This window comes from Salmo salar, chromosome ssa06 (assembly GCF_905237065.1).
Source record: "Salmo salar chromosome ssa06, Ssal_v3.1, whole genome shotgun sequence".
Classification (NCBI taxonomy): Eukaryota; Metazoa; Chordata; class Actinopteri; order Salmoniformes; family Salmonidae; genus Salmo; species Salmo salar.
Window position 1 is genome coordinate 21,084,267 of NC_059447.1, and position 27,973 is coordinate 21,112,239.

The window sequence follows — 27,973 nt, forward strand, 5'->3', positions numbered from 1 at the left end:
ATTTGTTACTTTTATTATCAAATTTTTTTAACACGTTTTTCTTAACTTCTTAAAGCATTGTTGGTTAAGGGCATTGTAAGTATTTCATTATAAGGTCTACACTTGTTGTATTCAGCGCATGTGTGTAACGCCCCACATATTCTATATGTGTAGGGAAGTATTTAAACACTTGCTTAGGTCCAACCTCTGATCTTTCCAAGCATTTTTTATATGAGAGTGGTTTTTGTTCTTTATTTTGGTTAGGCCAGGGTGTTACATTGGGTGGGCGTTCTATGTTCATTTTTCTATGTTTTTGTATTTCTTTGTTTTGGGCCGTGTGTGGCTCCCAATCAGGCACAGCTGTAGTTCGTTGTTGCTGATTGGGAGTCACACATAAGGAGCCTGTTTTTCCTTTGGGTTTTGTGGGGGATTGTTTCTGTTTAGAGTCTTTCCTAACAGGACTGTTTAGCTGTCGTGTTTTGTTCATTTTTGTAGTGTTCTCTTTGTTCGAATTAAATTTCAAGATGAACACTAACTCCGCTGCACCTTGGTCTACTCTCTCTTCCGACAGCCGTTACAATGTGACAAATAAAATGTTAATTTGTTGATTTTAAAAATGTTTTAAAAAGTGCAAAGCCTTTGTAAGGTGTTAAGCCTGTGATAAAATATGCTTAAAATCATTAAAAGTGATTGTGTTGAATTGTGTTTGGAAAATAAAGATAGACATGGTTTTATAAAGGTAGTGATAATATTTCATTCAGTACAGAAATGTGTAGAAAGCTTAACTTCCACTGTCTGGAGGATAAACTTAACTTGTCTGGCAGCGAAACAGTTTATTCAGCCTCATTTATTGTTTTTTGAAAAAAAACATAGCTGATATGGCAGACTTGTTTAACAAATATGGTTTCTACTAACAATTGAGATGTACAAATTATGGCATAAGGGGACGACAAGCGGACAAGCGGCAATCCGTCATTTCGATGAAGACATTAATAAGCAAGCGACGACGGATGTAGTAAATCTAACTATTTGTTCAGCACTTTCGAAATGTACAGTGACAGAATTCAGACCTTGGGCCGTTCTTACAGTGTACTCTCTGTACAAGTCAGAACCATAGAATAAATAAATGGGGCATATAAACAGACAATGAAAGCTCTTACAATATTCGATGATTACATTCCTCTAAAACAGGGTATAAGCTATTTGTGCACCACGAAGTTAGAACAGTAGGCGAAATTAAGAGGTGAAAATATACAAAATTATTAGGTTGAGGTACATTGAATGCTGTTTGGGTCTTTGCCAGTCAAAAAGATTTGTTCTATACACTATTTGACGTGTTAAATTAGCTTTTAATTTGACACATCAAATAACCCAATTATATTATAGAATGTTGTGTATGCTAAATTTGCACATCCAAGCCAAGCACAACTACGATGTGTTTACAATACCGTGTTGGTGAAAATAGACCAAATTATTTTTTGCTGTCTAGCCCCACCACCACAGAAAGCACTGAGCTAGGCTGAAACACCTGCATTTTGGAGCTGCCTTACTCAATAAAGCAAAAAAGAGATCATGTTTTTATGCGGCTTTATTAACTCCATTTTTTACATTGTTTGCAAACTGATATGTGACACGTATTAATGCCAAAATAACATGCAAAACAGGCAAGCACCCCCCCAAAAAAAGTGTGGGCCCTACCCCACCTGCCCTGAATGATGGGTCACCACTGGTTGACATGATTTTTGAATGACTACCCCTTCCTCTGTCCCACCATATCTGTAAGATCCCTCAGTCAAGTAGGGAATTCAACTACAAAGACCAGGGAGGTTGTCAAAAGCCTCAGAAAGGACAGTGATTGGTAGATGGCTAACAATAACAAATCAGACGTGTAATATCTCTTTAAGCATGGTCAAGTTAATAAATGCTGTGGATGATGTATTAAACCACCCAAACCAGAGGAGGCTGCTGAGAAGAGGATGGCTCACAGTAATGTCTGGAATGGAGTAAATGGAATGGTATCAAACACATCAAAGACGTGGTTTCCATGTGGTTGATACCACTCCATCGACTCCATTCCAGCCATTATTATGACCCATCCTCCCCTCAGCAGTTTTTCTGGCCCAGACACACCAAAGACTCAGTCGTCCTTCTGAACTGAGCTGCAGGATAGGGAGGAAACTGCTTAGGGATGTCACCATCAACAGTGACAAGCCACGGGGGTCTGACAACTTGGATGGAAAATTACTGAAAATAATAGCGGACCATATTGCCACTCCTATTTGCCATATCTTCAATCTAAGCTTACTAGAAAGTGTGTGCCCTCAGGCCTGGAGGGAAGCAAAAGTAATTCCGCTACTCAAGAATAGTAAAGCCCTCTTTACCGCTCAAATAGCTGACCAATCAGCCTGTTACCAACTATAAGAATATTTTGAAGATAAATACACAATGCAGAGACAGAGGACGAGAAGTCAACAGAGTAATAACGATCAATGGAAATAGTGTTTTTTTCTGTAATAGGGAATTATCAATGGAAATAGGTTTTCAGTTCAACATCTGTTTAGGAATGTCAGTCCTGAACTTACGGTGTGGCACATTCTCATTGGTCCAACCTGAAATAGGATACAGTTTTATTGCAAGGAATTCTAATTGGTCAACCACAGGATAGGGCTGGTTTATAAACTACACCCTGTCCCTTTGTTCTGTGGAGAGAACCACAGGAGAGAATTACTGGGAGAGCATCACTGAGGACAGGGGAGAATGACCATCTACCTCCCCGTATGATTTGTTCTCTTCTAATAAACCTATTTTCCTCCCCCTGATTTGCTTGGTGTCTGTTTTATTAAGAATAACATCAACTGCTAACATTTGGTGCCGTGACGCGGATTAATTAGTCTCAACAACAAGAAAAACTGATCAACTGTGTGTTGATCCAGAAGAAAGAGAGAAGGTGTTCAAGTCTTATTATAGGTGTTCAAGTCCTCTATTAAAATGTTAGAGTCCTCTCTTTTTGTGAAACCTTCTTGTTGCATAGAAGTGAGTTGCTAGTTGAGTAGCAATTCTTACACGTGTGGTTAATGTAAGTCTTCAACAAGCTTTTTGAAGTGAACCCAAGTCTTTATGGGTAACCAGGTGTTGACAAAGATGGAATATGGAATCTGTCTGATATACAAAAAGCTTGGGGAAAAATACAGAAAATATCTAATTCCTTGACAAATACACAATGGTCTTTAACCGTATTAGCCGAAGTAAGGAAATGGGATGAGAAATTATTTCTGGAGAATCATGGATAGGACATTGCAGAGAGATAAAGAAAGTGTGAAAGCGGACAAATCAAAACCTTGAAGAGATTCAACAAATACAGACAAGGGTCATAAAACCAGACTTGGCTCCAACATGTGGAGGACCCTTTGTTCCTTCAATCCACCTTCAGGCTGAGTTGCGCGAGGATGATCGGGTTTCAAGCATCTGGTCAGCACTACCTGGCTTTGAGTCAACAGATTCTGACAGCGGTGACAAACAATGTCTTAGGCCAACCAGAACACAGGCTGTAAAAGGTAGTAAAGTGAAATCTCCAGTGACAGTAATCACACATAAATCAGCATCTCCAAAACAGTTGGATGAATGGTCGAAAACTTTGAAACATCCCCGAGAAGTGGGTGTGAAAACGTGGGACCATTTGAAGCGTTATAAGAAACTCTACTATCTACATCCTTATGATGGGTTACAGTTATTAGCCTTATTTTTTAACAACCGTGAACATGGCGTACTTGAAGAAAAGGTTTATAGAGCTGTGGGTGGTGAAGAGCAAGATGTGGCCGATGGATGGAGAGCCATACAGTGAGGGAAAAAAGTATTTGATCCCCTGCTGATTTTGTACGTTTGCCCACTGACAAAGAAATGATCAGTCTATAATTTTAATGGTAGGTTTATTTGAACAGTGAGAGACAGAATAACAACAACAAAAATCCAGAAAAACACATGTCAAAAAAGTTATACATTGATTTGCATTTTAATGTATAACATTTTTTACCTTTATTACAGACGAGAATAAAGGTAATGATTTGGCTGCCAAGGCAGCTGCCAAGGGAACACCTCTGTCACCTAAACTGATTAGGAGATACACCTTGGATACATTATAACACAGAGATATGCAAATCAGTGCACCAAAAGATGAAGTGTCAGAATGGATGGCTGCAAGATGCAAACTCAATCAAGAAGGTGTGTGGAAATACAATCTGAGATGTGTAGCGCCAAATGCACTCTTGCCCTACTTGGTGACACAGATCCAGTTTTTGGGACACATTGGTGTGGACAAGATAGGTCAGGTCCTACAGGCACTAGTTTTGTCGCTCCTGGACAAGTGTTCAGTCGTGTTGTCAGGTGCCACAAAGAGGAACCTTGGAATATTACAATTGGCTCATAACAGAGCAGCACGACTAGCCCTTAAATGTACATGGAGAGCTCACATTAATAATATTGACGGTGCACTGCTGGGGGAGGTTTATGACCCCCATAAATACCTTTCCCCCTTTTTCTCTCCACTCTACAGAATGGATTCTTGGAAAGCCCTTTGTTAACATAGAGAGAGTAATGTAACATCAAAAAGTTGGGGGAAAAAAACTATCTTTCTGTAATCCAACCAGTTGAAAGTGTCCGTTGGTACTTAAAGAATATGATGTCAGATCAGTTGTTGTCTAGGACATTATACCTGATGATAGGACGACATAAATTGTATCTTGGAAAGTCTACACATTCTAGTTATCAGATTCACATGGAATTCTTGTGCAACTTACATTTTTAAATATGAAACTATTTGTGAAAATTTGAAATGTAATTTTAGCTTCTAAATGAGAGAATTGTTTTCATAAAGTAAACTATGGTCACTCAGTGGCCATGCCCAAGTGAACAGACATTGGTTGAGAAATATGAAACACGCCTCTCCACCGCTACAAAAGCCCGTTGACGAAAGTTAACCTTGGGTTCCCGATGACCTGAGGACTGATGTCCAGACGTTTAAAAGGGCTAATATCAACTACAACCTAACAAAATTAACTTTAGTTCCCGACGACGTAGGACTGGTGTCCATATGTTCAAAAGGGCTAATATCAACTACAACCTAACAAAATTAACTTTAGTTCCCGACGACGTAGGACTGGTGTCCATATGTTCAAAAGGGCTCATTTCAACGTGGAGTATTTTATGCAGATTGTTGACAGAAAAAAAAGACAAATCAAAAAATTTGAATCCTACTTTGTAACAATAAAAAACATGGCCTAATGCAACACTGAGGCATTTGTCAACTGAAGCAACTCTGAAATCAACTAAAACACAATATTGGCTTCTGAATAAATGACTTATTCAAATTGTGATGCACAAAATAAATGTGTTCTGTCAAGATCAATTTCACACACTGCTACTATATCACACTAGTGTCTTCACTGTCAAATCAATGTCCACTAAATATGTGCATTCGATAGACACATTTCAGGTTTTAGTTACAATATATAAAACAATATATGAAAGAATAGTCTGGTGTGATTAACAACTACAGACAATGCTGTTAACACTTAGCTTGGTAGCAGGATAATGCATGCACTCCATTTCTCCTGCAGAGGGGGAACAGAATAGTGTTGAACCAGATTGTTCTCTCTTCCAGGCAAAGCATTAACATTCAGTTAGCTGTGTGGCGTGAGAGACAGAGCAAACATGATACCGACAGGGAAGAGAGCCCATAACACTCCGGATAATACATCTGTCGCTACGGAAACAGTCCTGTCCTGGTGCTGGAGTCGTGCTCTGCTGGGACTGCTGGATCCATAGGGGACAATAGGAATACCAACACTGTTATTTTTTTTTTCATTTAACTAGGCAAGTCAGTTAAGAACAAATTCTTATTTACAATGACAGCCTACCCCAGCCAAACCCGGACGACACTGGGCCAATTGTGCGCCGCCCTATGGGACTCCCAATCAGGGCCGGATGTGATGCAGCCTGCCAACCATGGGAATGCCTGTAATGTTCTTGTGTTGGGCATCCCGGTGGTTGGTGGAGCTGTACACATTTTATAAAGTGCATTTTACTATACATTTCATACACTATGATAGTTTGGACAGGAATCCCTCTTCCATTAGGTAGACAAATAATATACTCAAACATACCTTCTGGCACAACAGAGGCCTCTTGTATCAAGGGTTCATCTGGAAAGAGAAACCAGAAGCAACCTTTTAGTGCTCTACCATGGTTTGTGATTTATCACTCACTGACAATACAATATCCTGAATTCCTATCTGGGAAGGAGAACAATAGAGAAACTAAAACAATTAAAAAACTAAGTTCATGTCACGTTCGTTTGAATGGACGGACCAAGGCCCAGCGTGTGTTGAGTTCCACATCTTTTATTTAAGTGAAACTTTCAAACAAAAACAATACACAAGCAAGGAAACGTGTAGTAACATAGTGCTACCTGCACATACAAACAATATCCCACAAAGCAGGTGGGAACAGGGACACCTTAAGTATGATCCCCAATTAGAGACGGCGAACATCAGGTGACTCTAATTGGGAACCATACCGAGAGCACCAACATAGAAATGAAAAGACTAGAACACCCCCTAGTCACACCCTGACCTAGAATACCATAGAGAACCAAGGTGCTCACGCTGTCTGAGTCTTCTGGCTTGAAACAGCTTGAGAAGCAGCAGTCCAATGGCAAGAGAGCCTACTACCACAAATACAGCAGCCACATTCGTGTAACTGTTCTTTGGAATTTCCTTTTGATTCGCAGCATTTTCTGTAACACACAAAATCATTTTAAATGAAAATCGTGTCACATTCAGGTATGCGATCAGGGATGCAACCAATTAAGTAATGTTTGTAGGGTATTTGGTTTAAAAGGTAGCTAAGTCAATTTATATTGGATACTAATAGAGGATAATGTCAGAAAAGCAAGAATTCTTGATGGATCCTCTGCACAGTGGAAATCATGACGCAAAAAGGAGAATACTATATTGTTACACTGTGAGGAGATATGCCATGCACTGTGTGACTGCCCCACTGGTGCCACAGCTGTCTCTATACATTAACTCCAATGAGTAGACACAAACACTGAGAAAATCCTTGCCATAGACATACAGTAAATGCTTGCAAGATTTTCCCCTAGTAGGCCAGTCTAACTGTAATCATCCATTCACAAGGAATGACCCCTCAGCCCCCTTGAGCTGTCCATGTGTTGTATGTAAGAGGATTACTGAGCTCACCTGTGAACTTCAGCATGAAGTTACAATTTGTGTTTCCACTGTCAGTGTTCACCACACACTCATACCCCTCTTCTTCAGGCTGGGTTTCTTTAACCAACAGGGACACAACTTTGTCTTTCTCATTGGCAGGTGGCATGGAAAGCTGATATTTTGGGTTCAGCGGCATCCCGGGTTCAGAGGGTTGATTATTGTATTTATATATGAACACAGGTTCACCTTTGTGATCCCCATTCTGGTCCAGCCTCCACAACACGACCTGCTTTATGTTTACATTACCAGGGGATTCCTCACTGAACTTCACAGAGCAGTCTAGGACTGCATCCTTCCCAGATTCCACCTGGATGACCTGCTTCAACTCTGAGCGCTGGTTTAGACCTGTTTAAGCAACAGATAGAAAAACTAAATGAAACAGGACTGTAGTACAGAAAATGTTACAACTGACAGGTGTAGTTTGGATAAAACAAAACTCCTAGACCATTCGGTGTGAGCATTTTGGAAGTTGTGGTGTTGGCAAAAGTATTACAAATTGTGCCTGCAGAATGCCTTACTATTGGATGTCTCCATCCCAGTGATGAGGAGAAACATGAGAGTGGACAAGCTGAAGACCAATGCCATGTTAGGGCCTTTCTCCTAAGTAGAAAAACAGGGGTTCTGAGAAACAGTGGTCTCTCCACAGGAAAGGGTTCACAACAATCAGTGGTTGTGCCAAATTAATCAGAGAGCAACAGTGGATAGCCTGAATAATATGCATTGACTAATACAAGCACTGACTCAACATGCTATTTTTGCTTACTAAGCAACCAGGGTTGGGTAGGTTACTTTCTAAATGTAATCCGTTACTAGTTACCTGTCCATAATTGTAATCAGTAACGTAACTTTTGGATTACCCAAACTTAGTAACGTAATCTGATTACATTCCGTTACTTTTAGATTACTTTCTCCGTAAGAGGCATTAGAAGAAGACACAAATGTATGTTACCAATTGAAAGACATCTATTGCAGGATACATCAATGTTAAAGTTAACATAGCTGGCCATATATGGATGTTACATTTTACTTTATGGGTTGGCTATGTAGGCTTCTTTTTTATTTCTTAAGGTAAGTTGCCTGAGAACACATTCTCATTCACAGCAACGACCTGGGGAATAGTTACAGGGGAGAGGAGGGGGAATGAATGAGCCAATTGTAAGCTGGGGATGATTAGGTGACCACAATGGTATGAGGGGCAGATTCTTCTAACCCATCGCTTTGTACTACATATAATAATACGATTAAATTATATCTTTACATTAAAAACCAGAGTCTATCAGAATTCCAGTCATTCCAATACATTTTTACCCCTTGATCTTCAAGAATAAGACTTGGAAATATGGAAGTATCAGAGGTGTGGACTCGAGTCACATGACTTGGACTCGAGTCAGACTCGAGTCCAACTGCTGGCTAGGCAGTTGGTAGCCTAAATCCTGCCTGATCTTACTGCTGTTCATAAAACCATTGACATACATTAGCCTACTGTAACCACACACAGAGAGGGTGTGTGTGTGTGTGTGTGTAAGATTGGGCGATTGTGTACAAGCCTACATCACCCGATTGTGCCCTATAGCTATCCTCGATAGTCGATTGCTATGGGGGGGCGGGTCTTTCTCATGGCTACCCATGTATTTCCATGGAAATATAACATTTATATGGAAAGTAATAAACATATATATTTGTAAAAGCATTCTTGATTTGCGTAAATGTAATATAGTAACTATTACTCTTGTTAAAAATATGAAATGGTATTACATTTGGTGAAGAGCACATTTTGACTTGTTTAGGACTCGAAACTCAAAGTTTAGGACTTGAGACTTGACTTGAGACTTGTCGGTCTTGACTCGGACTTGCCTGTCTTGACTTGGGACTTGTTAAACAATGACTTTGTCACGTTCGTCGTAAGGATGGGACCAAGGTGCAGCGGGAATGTGTAAACTCATCTTCTTAATTTATTGAGAAGAAAAACGTGAACACAGAAAAACAAAACAACAAACAATGACGAAGACGCTAACAGTCCTGTGAGGCAAACAGCTACACTTGGAACAACTACCTACAAAAACCCATGGAAAAACACCCCTACTAAATAGGACCTTCAATTAGAGGCAACGAGGAACAGCTGCCTCAAATTGAAGGTCAACCCAATGAACTAAACATAGAAATAGAAAAACTAGAACGAACATAGAAATATACTAACATAGAACATTAACAAAAAACCCCGAAACACATAAAACAAATAAACCCTTTACTGGTCAGGACATGACAGTACCCCCCCCCCCCAAAGGTGCATACCCCGGATGCACCTCAAACAAAAAACACAAAAATCAACCCCAAAACAAAAATAATCCCAAACAAAAGGGAGGGAAGGGAGGGTGGCCACCGTCACCGACGGTTCTTGTGCTACACCCCCCCCTCCCCAATCCTCCAATATGGAGAGACGGCCCACAGTCCGGAGCCACGCACCAGGCCTCCAGTGCGTCAGCCCAGTCCAGTACGTCCTGTTCCCGCTCCTCGCACACGCCTTGGGGTGTGTGTCTCCAGTCTGGTACCTCCAGTACCAGCCCCACAACTAGGCCTCCAGTGCGTCAGCCCAGAGCCTGCAGAGACGGCCCACAGTCCGGAGCCTGCAGAGACGGCCCACAGTCCGGAGCCGGCCCACAGTCCGGCTCCGGGCCGTCTCTGCCGGCTCCGGGCCGTCTCTGCCGGCTCCGGGCCGTCTCTGCCGGCTCCGGGCCGTCTCTGCCGGCTGCGGACTCCGGGCCGTCTCTGCCGGCTCCGGACTCCGGGCCGTCTCTGCCGGCTCCGGACTCCGGGCCGTCTCTGCCGGCTCGGACTCCGGGCCGTCTCTGCCGGCTGCGGACTCCGGGCCGTCTCTGCCGGCTGCGGACTCCGGGCCGTCTCTGCCGGCTGCGGACTCCGGGCCGTCTCTGCCGGCTCCGGACTCCGGGCCGTCTCTGCCGGCTCCGGACTGCGGGCCGTCTCTGCCGGCTCCGGACTGCGGGCCGTCTCTGCCGGCTCCGGACTGTGGGCCGTCTCTGCCGGCTCCGGACTGTGGGCCGTCTCTGCCGGCTCCGGACTGTGGGCCGTCTCTGCCGGCTCCGGACTGTGGGCCGTCTCTGCAGGCTCCGGACTGTGGGCCGTCTCTGCAGGCTCCGGACTGTGGGCCGTCTCTGCAGGCTCCGGACTGTAGGACATCGCCGGAAGCACTGGACGGGGAACTGTCGCCGGAAGCTCTGGACGGGGAACTGTCGCCGGAAGCTCTGGACGGGGAACTGTCGCCGGAAGCTCTGGACGGGGAACTGTCGCCGGAAGCTCTGGACGGGGAACTGTCGCCGGAAGCTCTGGACGGGGAACTGTCGCCGGAAGCTCTGGACGGGGAACTGTCGCCGGAAGCTCTGGACGGGGAACTGTCGCCGGAAGCTCTGGACGGGGAACTGTCGCCGGAAGCTCTGGACGGGGACTGCGCACTGAAGGCCTGATGCATGGGGCTGGCTTTGGAGGCGCCAGACCATTTTCACACACCACAGGGCTAGTACGAGGAGCAGGAGCAGGACGAACTGGACTGGGCTGACGCACTGGAGGCCTAGTGTGTGGGGCTGGTACTGGAGGTACCAGACTGTAGACACACACCCCAAGGCGTGTGCGAGGAGCGGGAACAGGACGTACTGGACTGGGCTGACGCACTGGAGGCCTGGTGCGTGGTGCTGGCTTTGGAGGCGCCAGACTGGAGACACGCACCTCAAGGCTAGTGCGAGGAGCAGGAACTGGATACACCGGGCCATGAACAAGCACTGGAGGTCTGGAGCGCACAGCCTGCACAACCCGTCCTGGCTGGGTGGTAACAGTAGCCCTGCCCGAGCGGAGTGCTGGCACAGGGCGAACTGGGCTGTGCAGAGGCCTGATGGCTGCCGTGCGTAGAGCAGGCGCAGGGTAGCCTGGGCCTAGGAGACGCACTGGTGGCCAGATGTGCTGCGCAGGCATATTCCTACCTGGCTGGATGCCCACTCTAGCACGGCACTTGCGAGGGGCTGGGATCGCTCGCACCGGACTGTGCGGGCACACGGGCGAGATTGTGCGCACTTCCGCATAGACCAGCGCTCTCATGATCCGCTGCTCCCCATAATAAGCACGGGGAGTTGGCTTAGGTCTATTACCTGACCTAGCCACTCTTCCCGTGTGCCCCCCAAAACATTTCTTGGGGCTGCCTCTCACACTTGCCAATCTGCGCGTATAATGCCTCGTAATGACGCCGCTCCGCCTTGGCTGCCTCCAGCTCCTCCTTAGGTCGCTGATACTCCCCAGCCTGGTGCCAAGGTCCTGCCCCGTCCAAAATTTCCTCCCATGTCCATGACTCCAAATCCTTCTGCTGCTCCTTCCTCCGCTGCTTGGTCCGTTGGTGGTGGGTAGTTCTGTCACGTCCGTCTGAAGGATGGGAACAAGGCCCAGCGGGACTGTGTAAACTCATCTTCTTAATTTATTGAGAAGAAAAACGTGAACACAGAAAAACAAAATAACAAACAATGACGAAGACGCTAACAGTCCTGTGAGGCACACAGCTACACTTGGAACAACTAATCACAAAAACCCATGGAAAAACACCCCTACTAAATAGGACCTTCAATTAGAGGCAACGAGGAACAGCTGCTTCCAATTTAAGGTCAACCCAATAAACTAAACATAGAAATAGAAAACCTAGAACATTAACCAAAAAAAACCGAAACACATAAAACAAACACCCCCTGCCACGTCCTGACCAAACTACAATAACAAATAACCCCTTTACTGGTCAGGACGTGACAGACTTGGTCCCACCTCTGGGAAGTATAGATTAGCCAAATTGTTTTACCTGAGCATGGCCTCAAAACTAAGGATTTATTAGGCAGCCCTACTCTGTTGTTTATGATTTTGTTGTCATGAAGGACTGATTGGGCTCATTGATTCGAGTTGAAAAATAAATGCTGCGCTCATGGAATGACATGCTTTGCCAAGAGTGTGCAAAGCTTTCATCAAGGCAAAGGGTGGCAACTTTGAAGAATCTAAAATATTTTTTGATTTGTTTAACACTTTTTTGGTTACTACATGATTCCTTATTTGTTATTTCATCGTTTAAATGTCTTCACTATTATTCTGCAATGTAGAAAACAGTAAAAATAAAGAAAAACCTTGAATGAGTAGGTGTGTCCAAACTTTTGACTGGTACTATATATATATATATATAATTTATAATTCCAAAAATAGATGCAGCAACTACAGATTGACCCTTTAAGTCTAGCAAACGTGTGCAAGTTTGAGCATGTGTCCATTAGGCCTTTTTATCAGCATGAATTAGATAAAAGCCCCACTTTTATTCATAGGCTTCTTGAATTAAACTATTATTGGGTTCAAATACACATTTAGATTTGTGAACAGCCATCCACAACAACAACAATCCGTAAAGCGCATATAGCTAAATGAGAGAGCAGCAGTGTGATTCACATCAATGCGCTAACGTTATGTAGATTTCAATAATAAGTGATATCCGTATCGCCGTAGACTAATCCACTGCTGTCATCCTTACCTGCAAGCGTTAATTCTAGTTGGATAATTTTTGGATGCCGACAGCAGTCGCAGCATTGAAAGACATAGCTTGGACTGTAGCCTACACAAGCCTATTCCAGCTCTTTTCCCGCGATCCATCAAATACATTTTGTGTGTCATCATAGTGGTCTCTGATTTGTAGTCAGACTCGTTCAGGTGGAACAACTCAAATTTGCGCCTCTTTTCAATGCTTATTTGAATGTCATTGAGAAAACAAATAAGTGTCAACGACATTTTTTCGCAAACATACGTTCTGAATTTAAAAGTCAACCTTGAAGTAGTCATCTCGTTTTTAGAAAATATCGGTAATGTGATCACAATATTTTTGCTGGTAACGCAACGGATTACAGTTAGCGTTTTTGTAATCCCAACCCTGTAAACGAGCAAGGTCAATGTATAAAAATAAACTCGCACTATATATACACTCCCAACAATTTAAAGAGTAAACCTAACAACCAACGTTTTGTCAGAAATCTAATTTTATTCGTCAAATAACACTTAGTGTCGACTAACAGATAAATGCTTACTTATGGGCACTCTCAACAATGCGAGAGAAAGACGTATTAAAATAAAACACGCAATAAAAGTGATACTAGAATTTTTAAAAATCACTGCGTTGCCGAAACGATTGTTACTAGGTTTAACCATTCAATTGTTGGGAGCATATAGTGTGCATAGTTTTGCTCTGTTTGTCAGCACCTCTACAAAAATGTTTGGGTGCGACATGCGTTTTACTATACCATGTTCAAAGTCACGAACAAAAGTTAAGGCTGCATGAATCTACAAAATAATACTTACCATTATATTCCAAACTCCCTATAGCCCAGTCGTCATAGCAAGTCTGTTGAGCCAAGAAAATACTATCACTTTGGGGAAAAACGTTCACTTCGTAGTTCACCTTCCTTTGACTTTTCTCAGCAGGGGAAGGAGGGGGCAACTCATTCCAATGCTCAATGTATTCCAGACTGTATCAGCCCCACCCTGTGGACATTATTTAAAAAGTGCTTTGGAAGTTTCTTAATTAACATGTAAAATGGGATTTAACTGTAAAAAACAGGCTGACCAAATCCTTACTCAGATGTTTCACTTTTGGCTTCAAATAGTTGGCTTACAGTAAATTATCCGTGTGGTATGCCATGCATAACTAAAAACTAAAATCATTTTAACTTTTATTTAACTTGGCAAGTCAGTTAAGAACAAATTCTTATTTACAATGACGGCCTAGGAACAGTGGGTTAACTGCCTTGTTCAGGGGCAGAACGACAGATTTTTACCTTGTCAGCTCGGGGATTCAATCTAGCAACCTTTCGGTTACTGGCCCAACGCTCTAACCACTAGGCTACCTGTCGTCCCGGTTCTAGTCTGTTGACTGTGTATGTGTACATAGAGGTTCTAGTCTGTTGACTGTGTATGTGTACATAGAGGTTCTAGTCTGCCGTGTGTGTGTGTATGTGTACATAGAGGTTCTAGTCTGTCGTGTGTGTGTATGTGTACAGAGGGGTTCTAGTCTCTCGACTGTGTGTATGTGTACATAGGGGTTCTAGTCTATGTCGAGTGTGCAAATAGGTACACATAGGGGTTCTAGTCTGTCAACTGTGTGTGTGTGTGTGTGTGTGTATGTGTGTGTGTGTGTGTGTGTGTGTGTGTGTGTGTGTGTGTGTGTGTGTGTGTGTGTGTGTGTGTGTGTGTGTGTGTACATAGGGGTTCTAGTCTGTCGTGTTTGTGTGTGTGCGCGTACACATAGGGGTTCTAGTCTGTCGACTGTGTGTGTGTGTGTGTACATAGACTAGAACCCCTATGTCGAGTGTGTGTGTGTGTACGTACATAGTGGTTCAAGTCTGTCGACTGAGTGTGTGTGTGTGTGTGTGTGTGTGTGTGTGTGTGTGTGTGTGTGTGTGTGTGTGTAGGGGTTCTAGTCTGTCGACTGTGTACGCACATAGGGGTTCTAGTCTGTCAACTGTGTGTGTACATAGGGGTTCTAGTCTATGTCGAGTGTGTGTGTGTACACATAGGGGTTCTAGTCTATGTTTCTGTATATGTGCAGGACAGTTCTCTAGTCTATGTCAAGGTCAGAGTCGTCGCTCTGTGTGATGGCGCCGTTGCGGATGGTCTTAGCATTGGTGAGATCCACACAAAACACATATTTTCTCCGATGAAAATAAAATCAGGAGCAAAATGAAAACTAATTCATATAAATCTTTATTGTATTTAGAAATTCACGCATCAAATCTTTTTTAAATACTTTTCTTTTTTTACCATTTACAACAAGGGGAGAATGAGACAAAAGGGGGGGGGGGGCAGCTGCGTTGGCAGTGGATCCCGAGGGGGCAGAGGGCTGTGGTGCTCCTTCTCTTCAGGTTCCTCAGGGCAGTCTACTTTACCACACAACACAGAGGAGACGACACTATCACGGTCATCACTACCTGGCCCACTGATCAGAGATCTGATCCATATGATACACGGCTGAGGCTGCGTTTACACAGGCAGCCTAACTGATCTTTGGCCCACATATTGGCAAAAGAGCTTCCCAGGTGTGACAAAACAAAGGGAGAGAAATTACCCCTTTTAAAAAAGGCGGGAAGGGCGGAATCATCAGAGCTGCCACGGTCGACCATGATGCCATTCATTGTGGCCATTCGTAACTAATGGGAGTCATGCACTGCTGTTTACAGACAGCTGTGAGAGAACGAGGAATGTGGAATCTTTCCTTCCAGTCTGTTAGGGACATCTTTTAAGTGGTGTCTCTTCAAAAGACTTCAATGAGATTCATCATTAGAAACAAAATTATTTTATCTAACCTACAGTACCAGTCAAAGGTTTGGACACTCATTCAAGGGTTTCTTTATTTTTACTATTTTCTGCATTGTAGAATAATAGTGAAGACATCAAAATTATGAAATAACACATATGAAATCATGTAGTAACCAAAACAAAGTGTTAAACAAATCAAAGTAGCCACCCTTTGCCTGGAATGCTTTTCAGAGGTAACTCTGAGGTCTTCCTTTTCTGTGACGGTCCTCATGAGAGCCAGTTTCATCATAGCGCTTGATGGATTTTGCAACCGCACTTAAAGAAACGTTCAAAGTTCTTAAAAAGTTCCAGATTGACTAACCTTCATGTCATAAAGTAATGATGGACTGTCGTTTCTCTTTGCTTATTTGAGCTGTTCTTGCCATAATATGGACTTCGTATTTTACCAAATAGGGCTATCTTCTGTATAACACCCCTACCTTGTCACAACACAACTAATTGGCTCAAACACATTAAGAAGGAAAGAAATTCCACAAATGAATTAAAATGCATTCATGAAGCTGGTTGAGAGAATGCCAAGAGTGTGTAAAGCTGTCATCAAGGTAAAGGGTGGCTACTTTGAAGAATCTCAAATATGAAATATATTTTGATTTATTTAACACTTTTTTGGTTACTACATGATTCCATATGTGTTATTTCAGTTTTGATGTGAGCACTATTATTATACAATGTAGAAAATAGTTAAAATAAAGAAAAACCCTTGAATGAGTAGGTGTCCAAACTTTTGACTGGTACTGTACATAAATATAATATATTAAAATACTGACATTCGAAATGGAACCAGAGATACTTACCATTGTTTGCCTGCTGGCACTCCTCAACCTGCCAGATGGAGAAAAATAACAGTCAGCATTTTACTTTATTTTGGCTGAGTCATTTTACTACATCAATGGCATTTAAGTCCGTTCAAAAACACAGGACTAAGAATCACTGAAAACCATCCATGACAGCAGACTTGTAGAAACCAAGGAAAGCATCTTACCAGTGGAAAGCCCACACATTACATCTATGAATAAAACAATGGCCGACATATGTCAATGTCAGTGACCCCTCACCCTTACCCCTAAAGGAACGTTGATGGAGGTGATGACCTCGTCTGTCTCATTGTTTTTGGGGAAGAGGAGCGGCTGCTGGCACCGTCTAAGGGGAGCGGACGGTTCTCCGCACAGTGTACCCTTGGCCGTCCCGCCTACGGAGAAAAACAAGACCCAGTTAATAAGTGATGACTCAGACTTCACATCACAAATGAGTCAGAGGAGATGACCTCACTACTAGAGTTCTGTAAAGCAGACCTCCTCCTGGAGAGCTACCTCCTGTAGGTTTTCCAGCACACCTGATTCTACTAATTAGCTGCTGGTCAGGACCTTGAGTGAGTAACACAACAGGGTTGGAGTAATAGCCTGCATACACAGTAGCTCTCTGAGAGAAGGGTTTAGGTCAGTGATAGGGACAAGTGTTAGGCCTAATGATAGTTAATGGAGTGTCAATGCTAAAAGTGCTAATACAAACATGACAGTTTCCTTACAGTGTCACGTCCTGACCATAGTAAGATGTGATTTTCTATGGTAGAGTAGGTCAGGGCGTGACGGGGGTGTTTTGTGTTTTTTTATGTTTTGTATTTCTATGTTTAAGTTCTAGTTTTTCTATTTCTATGTTGTTTTTTTTTGGGCTGATCTCCAATTAGAGGCAGCTGGTCCTCGTTGTCTCTAATTGGAGATCACACTTAAGTAAGTTTTTTTTTTTTCACCTGTGTTTGTGGGCAGTTGTTTTCTGTTTAGTCTCTGTACCTGACAGAACTGTGCGTTGGCGGTTTTTTGTCTTTGTTGTTTTGCTTCAGTGTTTTGAGTTAATATAAATTATCATCATGAGCACTCAACACGCTGCGCTTTGGTCCCCTCTCTATGATCGCTGTTACATACGGTTTGTTTCCACTTCACATTTCATTGATCAAAACAAGCGTAAACACTGGCTGGGGCGGATTTTACGATTTGGTGGAATGGGTCTAAATCGATGAAAGACTGGTGTGGAAGGCTGTAAACTGTTTGCTTAATCATATTTTATTTGTCACATACACATGGTTAGCAGATGTTAATGCGAGTGTAGCGAAACGCTTGTGCTTCTAGTTCCGACCATGCAGTAATATCTAACAAGTAATCTAACCTAACAATTTCACAACTACCTTATACATACAAGTATAAAGGAATGAATAAGAATATGTACATAAAAATATATGAATGAGCGATTCCCGAACGGCATAGGCAAGATGGTATAGAGTACAGTATATACATATGAGATTTATTTATTTCACCATTATTTAACCAGGTAGGCAAGTTGAGAACAAGTTCTCATGCGACCTGGCCAAGATAAAGCAAAGCAGTTTGACACACACAACACAGTTACACATGGAGTAAAACAAACATACAGTCAATAATATTGTAAGTCTATATAAGTCTATATACAAAGTGAGCAAATGAGGTGAGAAAAGGGAGGTAAAGGTAAAAAAGGCCATGGTGGCGAAGTAAATACAACATACCAAGTAAAACACTGGAATAGTAGATTTGCAGTGGAAGAAGGTGCAAAGTAGAAATAGAAATGATGGTCTGCAAAGGAACAAAATAAATAAATACAGTAGGGGAAGAGGTAGTTGTTTGGGATAAATTATAGATGGGCTATGTACAGGTGCAGAAATCTGTGAGCTGCTCTGACAGCTGGTGCTTAAAGCTAGTGAGGGAGATAAGTGTTTCCAGTTTCAGAGATTTTTGTAGTTCGTTCCAGTCATTGGCAGCAGAGAACTGGAAGGAGAGGCGGCCGAAGGAGGAATTGGCTTTGGGGGTGACCAGAGATATACCTGCTGGAGCGCGTGCTACAGGTGGGTGCTGCTATGGTGACCAGCGAGCTGAGATAAGGGGGAACTTTACCTAGCAGGGTCTTGTAGATGACCTGGAGCCAGTGGGTTTGGTGACGAGTATGAAGCAAGGGCCAGCCAACGAGAGCGTACAGGTCGCAGTGGTGGGTAGTATATGGGGCTTTGGTGACAAAACGGATGGCACTGTGCTAGAATGCATCCAATTTATTGAGTAGGTTATTGGAGGCTATTTTGTAAATGATATCGCCGAAGTCGAGGATCGGTAGGATGGTCAGTTTTACGAGGGTATGTTTGGCAGCATGAGTGAAGGATGCTTTGTTGCGAAATAGGAAGCCAATTCTAGATTTAACTTTGGATTGGAGATGTTTGATGTGAGTCTGGAAGGAGAGTTTACAGTCTAACCAGACACCTAGGTATTTGTAGTTGTCCACATATTCTAAGTCAGAACCGTCCAGAGTAGTGACGCTGGACGGGCGGGCAGGTGCAGGCAGCGGTCGGTTGAAGAGCATGCATTTAGTTTTACTTGCATTTAAGAGCAGTTGGAGGCCACGGAAGGAGAGTTGTATGGCATTGCTCGTCTGGAGGGTAGTTAACACAGTGTCCAAAGAAGGGCCAGAAGTATACAGAATGGTGTCGTCTGCGTAGAGGTGGATCAGAGACTCACCAGCAGCATCATCATTGATGTATACAGAGAAAAGAGTCGGCCCAAGAATTGAACCATGTGGCACCACCATAGAGACTGCCAGAGGCCCGGACAACAGGCCCTCCGATTTGACACACTGAACTCTATCAGAGAAGTAGTTGGTGAACCAGGCGAGGCAATCATTTGAGAAACCAAGGCTATTGAGTCTGCCGATGAGGATGTGGTGAATGACAGAGTCGAAATCCTTGGCCAGGTCAAGGAATACGGCTGCACAGTATTGTTTCTTATCGATGGTGGTTAAGATATCGTTTAGGACCTTGAGCGTGGCCGAGGTGCACCCGTGACCAGCTCTGAAACCAGATTGCATAGCGGAGAAGGTGCGTTGGGATTCGAAATGGTCGGTAATCTGTTTGTTGACTTGGCTTTCGAAGACTTTAGAAAGGCAGGGTAGGATAGATATAGGTCTGTATCAGTTTGGGTCAAGAGTGTCCCCCCCTTTGAAGAGGGGGATGACAGCAGCTGCTTTCCAATCTTTGGGAATCTCAGACGACACGAAATAGAGGTTGAACAGGCTAGTAATAGGGGTTGCAACAATTTCGGCAGATCATTTTAGAAAGAAAGGGTCCAGATTGTCTAGCCCCGCTGATTTGTAGGGGTCCAGATTTTGCAGCTCTTTCAGAACATCAGCTGCCTGGATTTGGCGAGTTGCTGTGGGGGGGGGGCAGTGCTGTTGACCGGGGTAGGGGTAGCCAGGTGGAAAGCATGGCCAGCCGTAGAGAAATGCTTATTGAAATTCTCAATTATAGTGGATTTGTCGGTGGTGACAGAGTTTCCTATCCTCAGTGCAGTGGGCAGCTGGGAGGAGGTGCTCTTATTCTCCAAGGACTTTAGTGTCCCAGAACTTTTTTGAGTTTGTGTTGCAGGAAGTACATTTCTGCCTGAAAAAGCTAGCCTTGGCTTTTCTAACTGCCTGTGTATATTGGTTTCTAACTTCCCTGAAAAGTTGCATATCACGGGGGCTGTTCGATGCTAATGCAGAACGCCACAGGATGTTTTTGTGTTGGTTAAGGGCAGTCAGGTCTGGAGAGAACCAAGGGCTATATCTGTTCCTGGTTCTAAATTTCTTGAATGGGGCATGCTTATTTAAGATGGTGAGGAAGGCATTTAAAAAAAAAAATAACCAGGCATCCTCTACTGACGGGATGAGGTCAATATCTGTCATTGCTCTCTAGGAGTGGTGGGGAGGGGGAGAAGTCAGGCGCAGGAGACCAAAAGTGCACTTGCAGAGCGTGTTTATTCCAGAGTCCAAAAACACCATGAACAGGCATAAAACAAACCAGGCAAAAATAGTCCACCCCAAAAAGGGCCGGGACGCAGTCCAGAGAGAAACGCAAGCCCACAATAGACAAAGAAAAGTAAACGCAACCACAAAACCCACAACAGGTAACAACAAACAATCACGTACGAACCCATCCTAGACAAGCGAGACTAAATACCCCACTCAAAACCCCCAACTCAAAACAGGTGCAACAAAAGACAGACAAAACCAAACGAAAAGGGAAAAAGGATCGGTGGTAGCTAGTAGACCGGCGACGACGACCGCCGAGCGCCACCCGAACAGGGAGAGGAGCCACCTTCGGTAGAAGTCGTGACAATATCCTTCCAGGATACCCGGGCCAGGTCAACTAGAAAGGCCTGCTCGCTGAAGTGTTTCAGGGAGCGTTTGACAGTGATGAGTGAAGGTCATTTGACTGCTGACCCATTACGGATGCAGGCAATGAGGCAGTGATCGCTGAGCTCTTGGTTGAAAACAGCAGAGGTGTATTTAGAGGGCAAGTTGGTTAGGATGATATCTATAAGTGTGCCCGTGTTTACGGCTTTGGGGTGGTACCTGGTAGGTTCATTGATCATTTGTGTGGGATTGAGGGCATCAAGCTTAGATTGTAGGATGGCTGGGGTGTTAGGCATGTCCCAGTTTAGGTCACCTAGCAGCACGAGCTCTGAAGATAGATGGGGGGCAATCAGTTCACATATGGTGTCCAGAGCACAGCTGGGGGCAGAGGGTGGTCTATAGCAGGCGGCAACGGTGAGAGACTTGTTTTTAGAGAGGTGGATTTTTAAAAGTAGAAGTTCAAATTGTTTGGGTACAGACCTGGATAGTAGGACAGAACTCTGCAGGCTATCGCTGCAGTAGATTGCAACACCACCCCCTTTGGCTATTCTATCTTGTCTGAAAATGTTGTAGTTAGGGATGGAGATTTCAGAGTTTTTGGTGGTCTTCCTAAGCCAGGATCCAGACACGGCTAGGACATCCGGGTTGGCAGAGTGCTAAAGCAGTGAATAAAGCAAACTTAGGGAGGAGGCTTCTAATGGTAACATGCATGAAACAAGGCTATTACGGTTACAGAAGTCATCAAAAGAGTGCCTGGGGAATAGGAGTAATGATGATGGATGAGTAATGTAGGGTATGTAAACATTATATAAAGTGACATTGTTTAAAGTGGCTAGTGATACATTTATTATATACATTTTTCCATTATTAAAGTGGCTAGAGTTCAGTCAGTATGTTGGCAGCAGCCCGTCAATGTTAGTGACGGCCGTTTAACAGTCTGATGGCCTTGAGATAGAAGCTGTTTTTCAGTCTCTCGGTCCCCGCTTTGATGCACCTGTACTGACCTCTCCTTCTGGATGATAACGGGGTGAACATGCTGTGGCTCGGGTGGTTGTTGTCCTTGATGATCTTTTTGGCCTTCCTGTGACATCGGGTGTTGTAGGTGTCCTGGAGGGCAGGTAGTTTGCCACCGGTGATGCGTTGTGCAGACCTCACTACCATCTGGAGAGCCTTGCGGTTGTGGGCGGAGCAGTTGCCGTACCAGGCGGTGATACAGCCCAACAGGATGCTCTCAATTGTGCATCTGTAAAAGTTAGTGTGTTTTTGTTGACAAGCTGAATTTCTTCAACTTCCTGAGGTTGAAGAGGCGCTGCTGCGCCTCCTTCACCATGCTGTCTGTGTGGGTGGACCATTTCAGTTTGTCCGTGATGTGTACGCCGAGGAACTTAACTTCCCACCTTCTCCACTACTGTCCCACTACTGTATCCTATGTGGATAGGGGGCTGCTCCATCTGCTGTTTCCTGAAGTCCACGATCATCTCCTTTGTTTTGTTGACATTGAGTGTGAGGTTATTTTCCTGAAACCACACTCCGAGGGCCCTCACCTCCTCCCTGTAGGCAGTCTCGTTGTTGGTAATCAAGCCTACCGCTGAAGTGTCGTCTGCAAACTTGATGATTGAGTTGGAGGCGTGCATGGCCACGCAGTCATTGGTGAACAGGGAGTACAGACGAGGGCTGAGAACGCACCCTTGTGGGGCCCCAGTGTTGAGGATCAGCGGGGTGGAGATGTTGTTACCTTGGGAACAGGAACAATGGTGGCCCTCTTGAAGCATGTGGGAACAGCAGACTGGGATAAGGATTGATTGAATATGTCCGTAAACACATCAGTCAGCTGGTCTGCGCATGCTCTGAGGACGCGGCTGGAGATGCCGTCTGGGTCTGCAGCCTTGCGAGGATTAACACGTTTAAATGTTTTACTCACGTTGGCTGTAGTGAAGGAGAGCCCGCAGGTTTTGGTAGCGGGCCGTGTCAGTAGCACTGTATTGTCCTCAAAGGGAGCAAGGAAGTTGTTTAGTTTGTCTGGGAGCAAGGCATCATGGTCCGCGACGGGGCTGGTTTTTCTTTTGTAGTCGTGATTAACTGTAGACCCTACCACATCTCTCGTGTCTGAGCTGTTGAATTGCGACTCTACTTTGTCTCTATACTGACGTTTAGCTTGTTAAATTGCCTTGCGGAGGTAATATTTATGTTTCCGGCCACCTTGCCCTGATTAAAAGCAGTGGTTCGCGCTTTCAGTTTTGTGCGAATGCTGCCATCAATCCATGGTTTCTGGTTGGGGAATGTTTTAATAATGCTGTGGGTATAACATCACTATGCACTTGCTAATAAACTCGCTCAACGAATCAGCGTATTCACCAATGTTCGACGCTATGCGGAACATATCCCAGTCCACGTGACCGAAGCAATCTAAGTGTGGAATCTGATTGGTCGGACCAGTGTTGAACAGACCTGAGCACGGGTGCTTCCTGTTTAAGTTTCTGTCTATAGGCTGGGAGCAACAAAATTAAGTCGTGGTCAGCTTTTCCGAAAGGGGGGCGAGGGAGGGCTTTATATGCATCGCGGAAGTTAGAATAACAATGATCCAGAGTTTTGCCAGCCCGGGTCACACAATCGATATGCTGATTAAAATTTAGGGAGCCTTGTTTTCAAATTAGCCTTGTTAAAATCCCCAGCTACAATAAATGCAGCCTCAGGATATGTGGTTTCCAGTTTACATAGTCAAATGAAATTCTTTCAAGGACGTCGATGTGTCTGCTTGGGGGGGGGGGGGAAGTATACACGACTGTGATTATGATCGAAGAGAATTCTCTTGGTAGATAATGCGGTCGGCATTTGATTGTAAGGAATTCTAGGTCAGGTGAACAGTCTTGATTTGTGGTGCATTCCTGTTTTAGTGGAACTGAGTGACTGACTAACATGGATGATTCTTGGTCAATATATCACTGCTTGTTAACGATGTGAGAGGAGTGAGCATTGTGAAGTAATGGCACAGTGACTCAAACAAGGTTTCCTTTATTATGGCTCTGCATCTGTTTATCAGGCCCTGCTGAATGACTGCTTTAGTGCTTTAGCTTTGGCAATGGGACAAACCGTGGACATGGCCAATAAGTGATGCTTTAATTGACTATAGTGCCATTACACTTAAATTAAACATTCAGATAGTACTTCAAGATCAAGGTGTAGGTCTGTATCAATGTTAAGCTGAAACAACTGGATTTTTGGCCATTATGTACGAGGTCATTCTTGACCAAATCTTCACCGGAATTATTTTCTATGGAGTGTAATTCCAATGTGTGCCACAGTTCCCATTTCTGAGGCTAAAAGATAAACAGGCAGAGATAAAGTCACACTGGTCCAGTGGTTTGTTATGAAGCTCAGTACTTTTTATTTAACTAGGCAACTCGGTTAAGAACAAATTCTTATCTACAATGATGGCCTACGGTACTGCTCTGACTGCAGAATGGCCTTTGTGTGGCTGGGAGTGGGCCCTTGAATAAAACCCACTAAGGATCATCTCAAGGCCATGGTGAGTTTAACTGGGCATCACCAGAAAAGGCTATGGCAAAAGCAATGTAAGCAGAGGCCAACGGCCAAATTATAATACCACAATGCTACATCGCAGTATATATTCTACTACACCATGTGGGTGAAACTTCACAACCAGGTGTGTCTTTATGGTTGTGTAGAGTAAGTATGATCATATATGTTGAGGACTAGTTCACCATTTTACAACTTGACGTTAGATGGTTCCTCACTCTGAAAGTAGTCTATGGGACAGAAGAAACGAATCCATGGTTCAGTTCTTTAGACAGACACAATCAATGGAAGTGATGGGGGCATGTGAGCATGTTTTTTAAATTGTATTAATAACTTATTTTTATGGCCAAATCACCTTAATGTAACAAACAAAAAATGGAGTTGATTTGAATTGATTTCAGGTGATTTGGACATTTTGTCGTGGCTAAGGTGAACTGAAGTTTGTAGTGGCTGTTTAAAGAACTGAACCACAGATTAATGTTTTTGTCTTGGCCCAGACTACTTTCAGGGTGAGGAAGCATCCAAAAAAGTTGTAAAATAGTGAACTACTCCTTTAAGTATATATTCATGCATGGTCATGTCTTCTAACCTCCCGTGACTGACCTTTGTTAGGTTCAAAATAAACAGAGTAAAAAACTCACGGACCCTTAATCAAGCTCAAACCAAGTTTATTCACCCACTGGGTCATACAGCTGCTTAAGACAAAGAACATATTCGCACATGCACTGATATTTAACCCTTTCTCATATGTTGAGCCCCTCCTTACACATCTGAACAGCCAATACACCGTTGCTATCCAGAAGATTAGTGATATATGTTCTTCCTCACTTCATCTAACCTGACCTCTGTCCAAATGCCTCAATGCCCCAACTCACGGCTGTCATGGTGACTTGTACCAGACTGTGTCTCTTCTCCGTCCATAGGATCCCTGATGGCTAACAATAACATAATGTAATGTAAACGTTATACATAACCTTCTCTCCCTCAGTGAAATTAATAAGTATATTTTGTGATTTCAAAAGTTAAGAAATCATAACCCATCACCTTGTTCAGTAAAAAAAAAAAAAAAAGCTAAAGGTACATTGTTGGCCATCTTCTACATTCACGAAGCCAAGAGACAAATCTCTTTGGCTACATTTCCAGATTATGATGTCATTAGGTAAACAGCAGCCTAAGGAAACAACATCCTAAAGCCTACTAACAGAGAAAACAGTACATGCAATCAAGAATATCCAGACCTAATCCAGGTGTATTCATGGAAATATATCGACTAATGCAATTTTAAATACAGGCTAGCCTAGACCAAGTACTCAACTTCCAGACGAGATGGCACCAAAGCCAACCTAACCAAATAATCCAGGTGTATCCATTTCAATGTGCATACCATGACACTGTTCATTTGTCTGAACTGATCTTGAACCTAGCCTGAGACAATGTGAAATAGCAGGAAGGCAGAGTGTGAACACTGCATGCAGCTGTCGGCGCCTGCGGTCAGAGGTTACAGTGAACACACACATGCACACCACATTCTCCACTCTTCATGCGTGGGCACGGATACGCCACTACACCAGTAAATGGATTAATACATAAAGGGGTGGGGCGATTGTGAAAACCTGTGATCCTGTGCCATGTGAGATCAGTTCCCACCACACCCTTCTTCTACATGTGTAGGTGTACACTACTAGAGCCAGGGAGGGTCAACCAGATCCAGCCAGACAGAGGTGGCTCCCCCATCAAGGCCCTGCTATGCTACAAGTCAGTCTATGTAGTTCAGGTGGAAAAAATGGTACACTATGCACATTATCCAATGTCAATGACTGGAGTCTGGACACTGATTGAATGAATTCCCAAATAGTTTTATCCCAAATGGTCTTTGTCAGCTTGATGCCCATTTTGGGCCCCATTGTTTGAGCACTCACAATGTGTGCGGTTATTCTTATTTTGCCATGCCACATTTTTGTACCCTGCCCCAGTGGACGTTTGTTGGATGTGTGCGTACACTAGTTTTGAACCAATGTTAGTAGCTAGTAGTAGGGCTATTCAATATGGCCTAAAACTCATACATTTTTTTCAAATTTATGGGTGATTCACAATAAACAGATCTCAATTTTTTTATGTTTTCTCTAAATAAGCTTTTTTGTCCAATTTGAAGGTTGAATAAACTGCATTTAAGACAGTCAACAATAATCTAATGAATTCAGGGCTTGTGAAATTATACCTAAGCAGTACCAGTCAAACGTTTGGACTCATTCAAGTTTTTTTTTCTTCTACATTATAGAATAATAGTGAAGACACCAAAACTACAGTATGAAATAACACATATGGATTCAAGTTGTAACAAAAAAAGTGTTAAACAAATCAAAATATATTTCAGATTTCAGATTCTTCAAAGTAGCCACCCTTTGCCTTGATGATAGCTTTGCACACTCTTGGCATTCTCTCAACCAGCTTCATGAGGTAGTCACCTGGAATGCACTTCAATTAACAGGTGTGCCTTGTTAAAATGTTGTGAATTTTCTGAGCCAATCAGTTTTGTTCTGACAGGGTAGAGGTTGTATAAAGAAGATAGCCCTATTTGGTAAAAGACAAAGTCCATATTATGGAAAGAACAGCTCAAATAAGCAAAGAGAAACGGCAGTCCATCATTGCTATAAGACATTAAGGTCAGTCAATCTGGAAAATGTCAAGAACTTTGAAAGTTTCTTCAAGTGCAGTCGCAAAACCATCAAGCGCTATGAAGAAACTGGTTCCCATGAGGACCGCCACAGGAAAGGAAGACCCAGAGTTACCTCTGCTGCAAAGGACAAGATCATTAGTTACCAGCCTCAGAAATTGCAGCCCAAATAAATGCTTCACAGAGTTCAAGTAACACACATCTCAACATCAACTGTTGAGAGGAGACTGCGTGAATCTAGCCTTTATGGTCGAATTTCTGCAAAGAAACCACTACTAAAGGACACCAATAATAAGAGACTTGCTTGGGCCAAGAAACACGAGCAATGGACATTACAGGTGGAAATATGTTCTTTGGGTCTGATGAGTCCAAATTTGATATTTTTGGTTCCAACCACCGTGTCTTTGTGACGCAGAGTAGGTGAACGGATGGTCTCTGCATGCGTGGTTCCCACCGTGAAGCATGGAGGAGGAGGTGTGATGGTGTGGGTGTGCTTTGCTGGTGACACTGTCAGTTATTTATTTAGAATTCAAGGCACACTTAACCAGCATGGCTACCACAGCATTCGGCAGCGATACGCCACCCCATCTGGTTTGCGCTTAGTGGGACTATCATTTGTTTTCAACAGGACAATCACCCAACACACTTCCAGGCTGTGTAAGGGCTATTTGACCAAGAAGAAGAGTGATGGAGTGCTGCATTAGATGATCTGGCCTCCACAATAACCTGACCTCAACCTAATTGAGATGGTTTAGGATGAGTTGGACCACAGAGTGAAGGAAAAGCAGTCAACAAGTGATTAGCATATTTGGGAACTCCTTCAAGACTGTTGAAAAAGCATTCAAGGTGAAGCTGGTTGAGAGAATGCCAAGTGTGCAAAGCTGTCATCAAGGCAAAGGGTGGCTACTTTTAAGAATCTCAAATATTT

General features: G+C 43.5%; 1 protein-coding gene and 1 long non-coding RNA gene across 7 annotated transcripts; both read right to left on the reverse strand.

Moving 5' to 3' along the window:
• Window positions 1-3,969: 3,969 nt before the first annotated feature.
• On the reverse strand, window positions 3,970-13,797 carry LOC106606634 (uncharacterized). 6 transcript variants are annotated; one of them, XM_045719950.1, is made up of 7 exons: window positions 13,641-13,797; window positions 7,784-7,865; window positions 7,236-7,610; window positions 6,638-6,769; window positions 6,138-6,176; window positions 5,892-6,030; window positions 3,970-5,784 (listed from the first exon to the last, which is right to left on the reverse strand). In XM_045719950.1, the coding sequence occupies exons 1-7, from the start codon at window positions 13,641-13,643 to the stop codon at window positions 5,655-5,657; spliced, it is 900 nt and encodes a 299-aa protein (XP_045575906.1). In that variant the 5' UTR covers window positions 13,644-13,797; the 3' UTR covers window positions 3,970-5,654. The 6 variants fall into 6 exon arrangements, with proteins under 6 accessions (XP_045575906.1, XP_045575907.1, XP_014058451.1 ...); XM_045719951.1 differs by lacking the exon at window positions 6,638-6,769 and having other exon boundaries at window positions 13,641-13,786; XM_014202976.2 differs by lacking the exon at window positions 5,892-6,030 and having other exon boundaries at window positions 13,641-13,786.
• Window positions 13,798-15,180: 1,383 nt separating this feature from the next.
• LOC106606637 (uncharacterized) lies at window positions 15,181-16,847 on the reverse strand. The gene is made up of 3 exons (XR_001329093.1): window positions 16,715-16,847; window positions 16,448-16,475; window positions 15,181-15,214 (listed from the first exon to the last, which is right to left on the reverse strand). It is a non-coding gene; the product is annotated as an uncharacterized lncRNA (long non-coding RNA).
• Window positions 16,848-27,973: the final 11,126 nt, after the last annotated feature.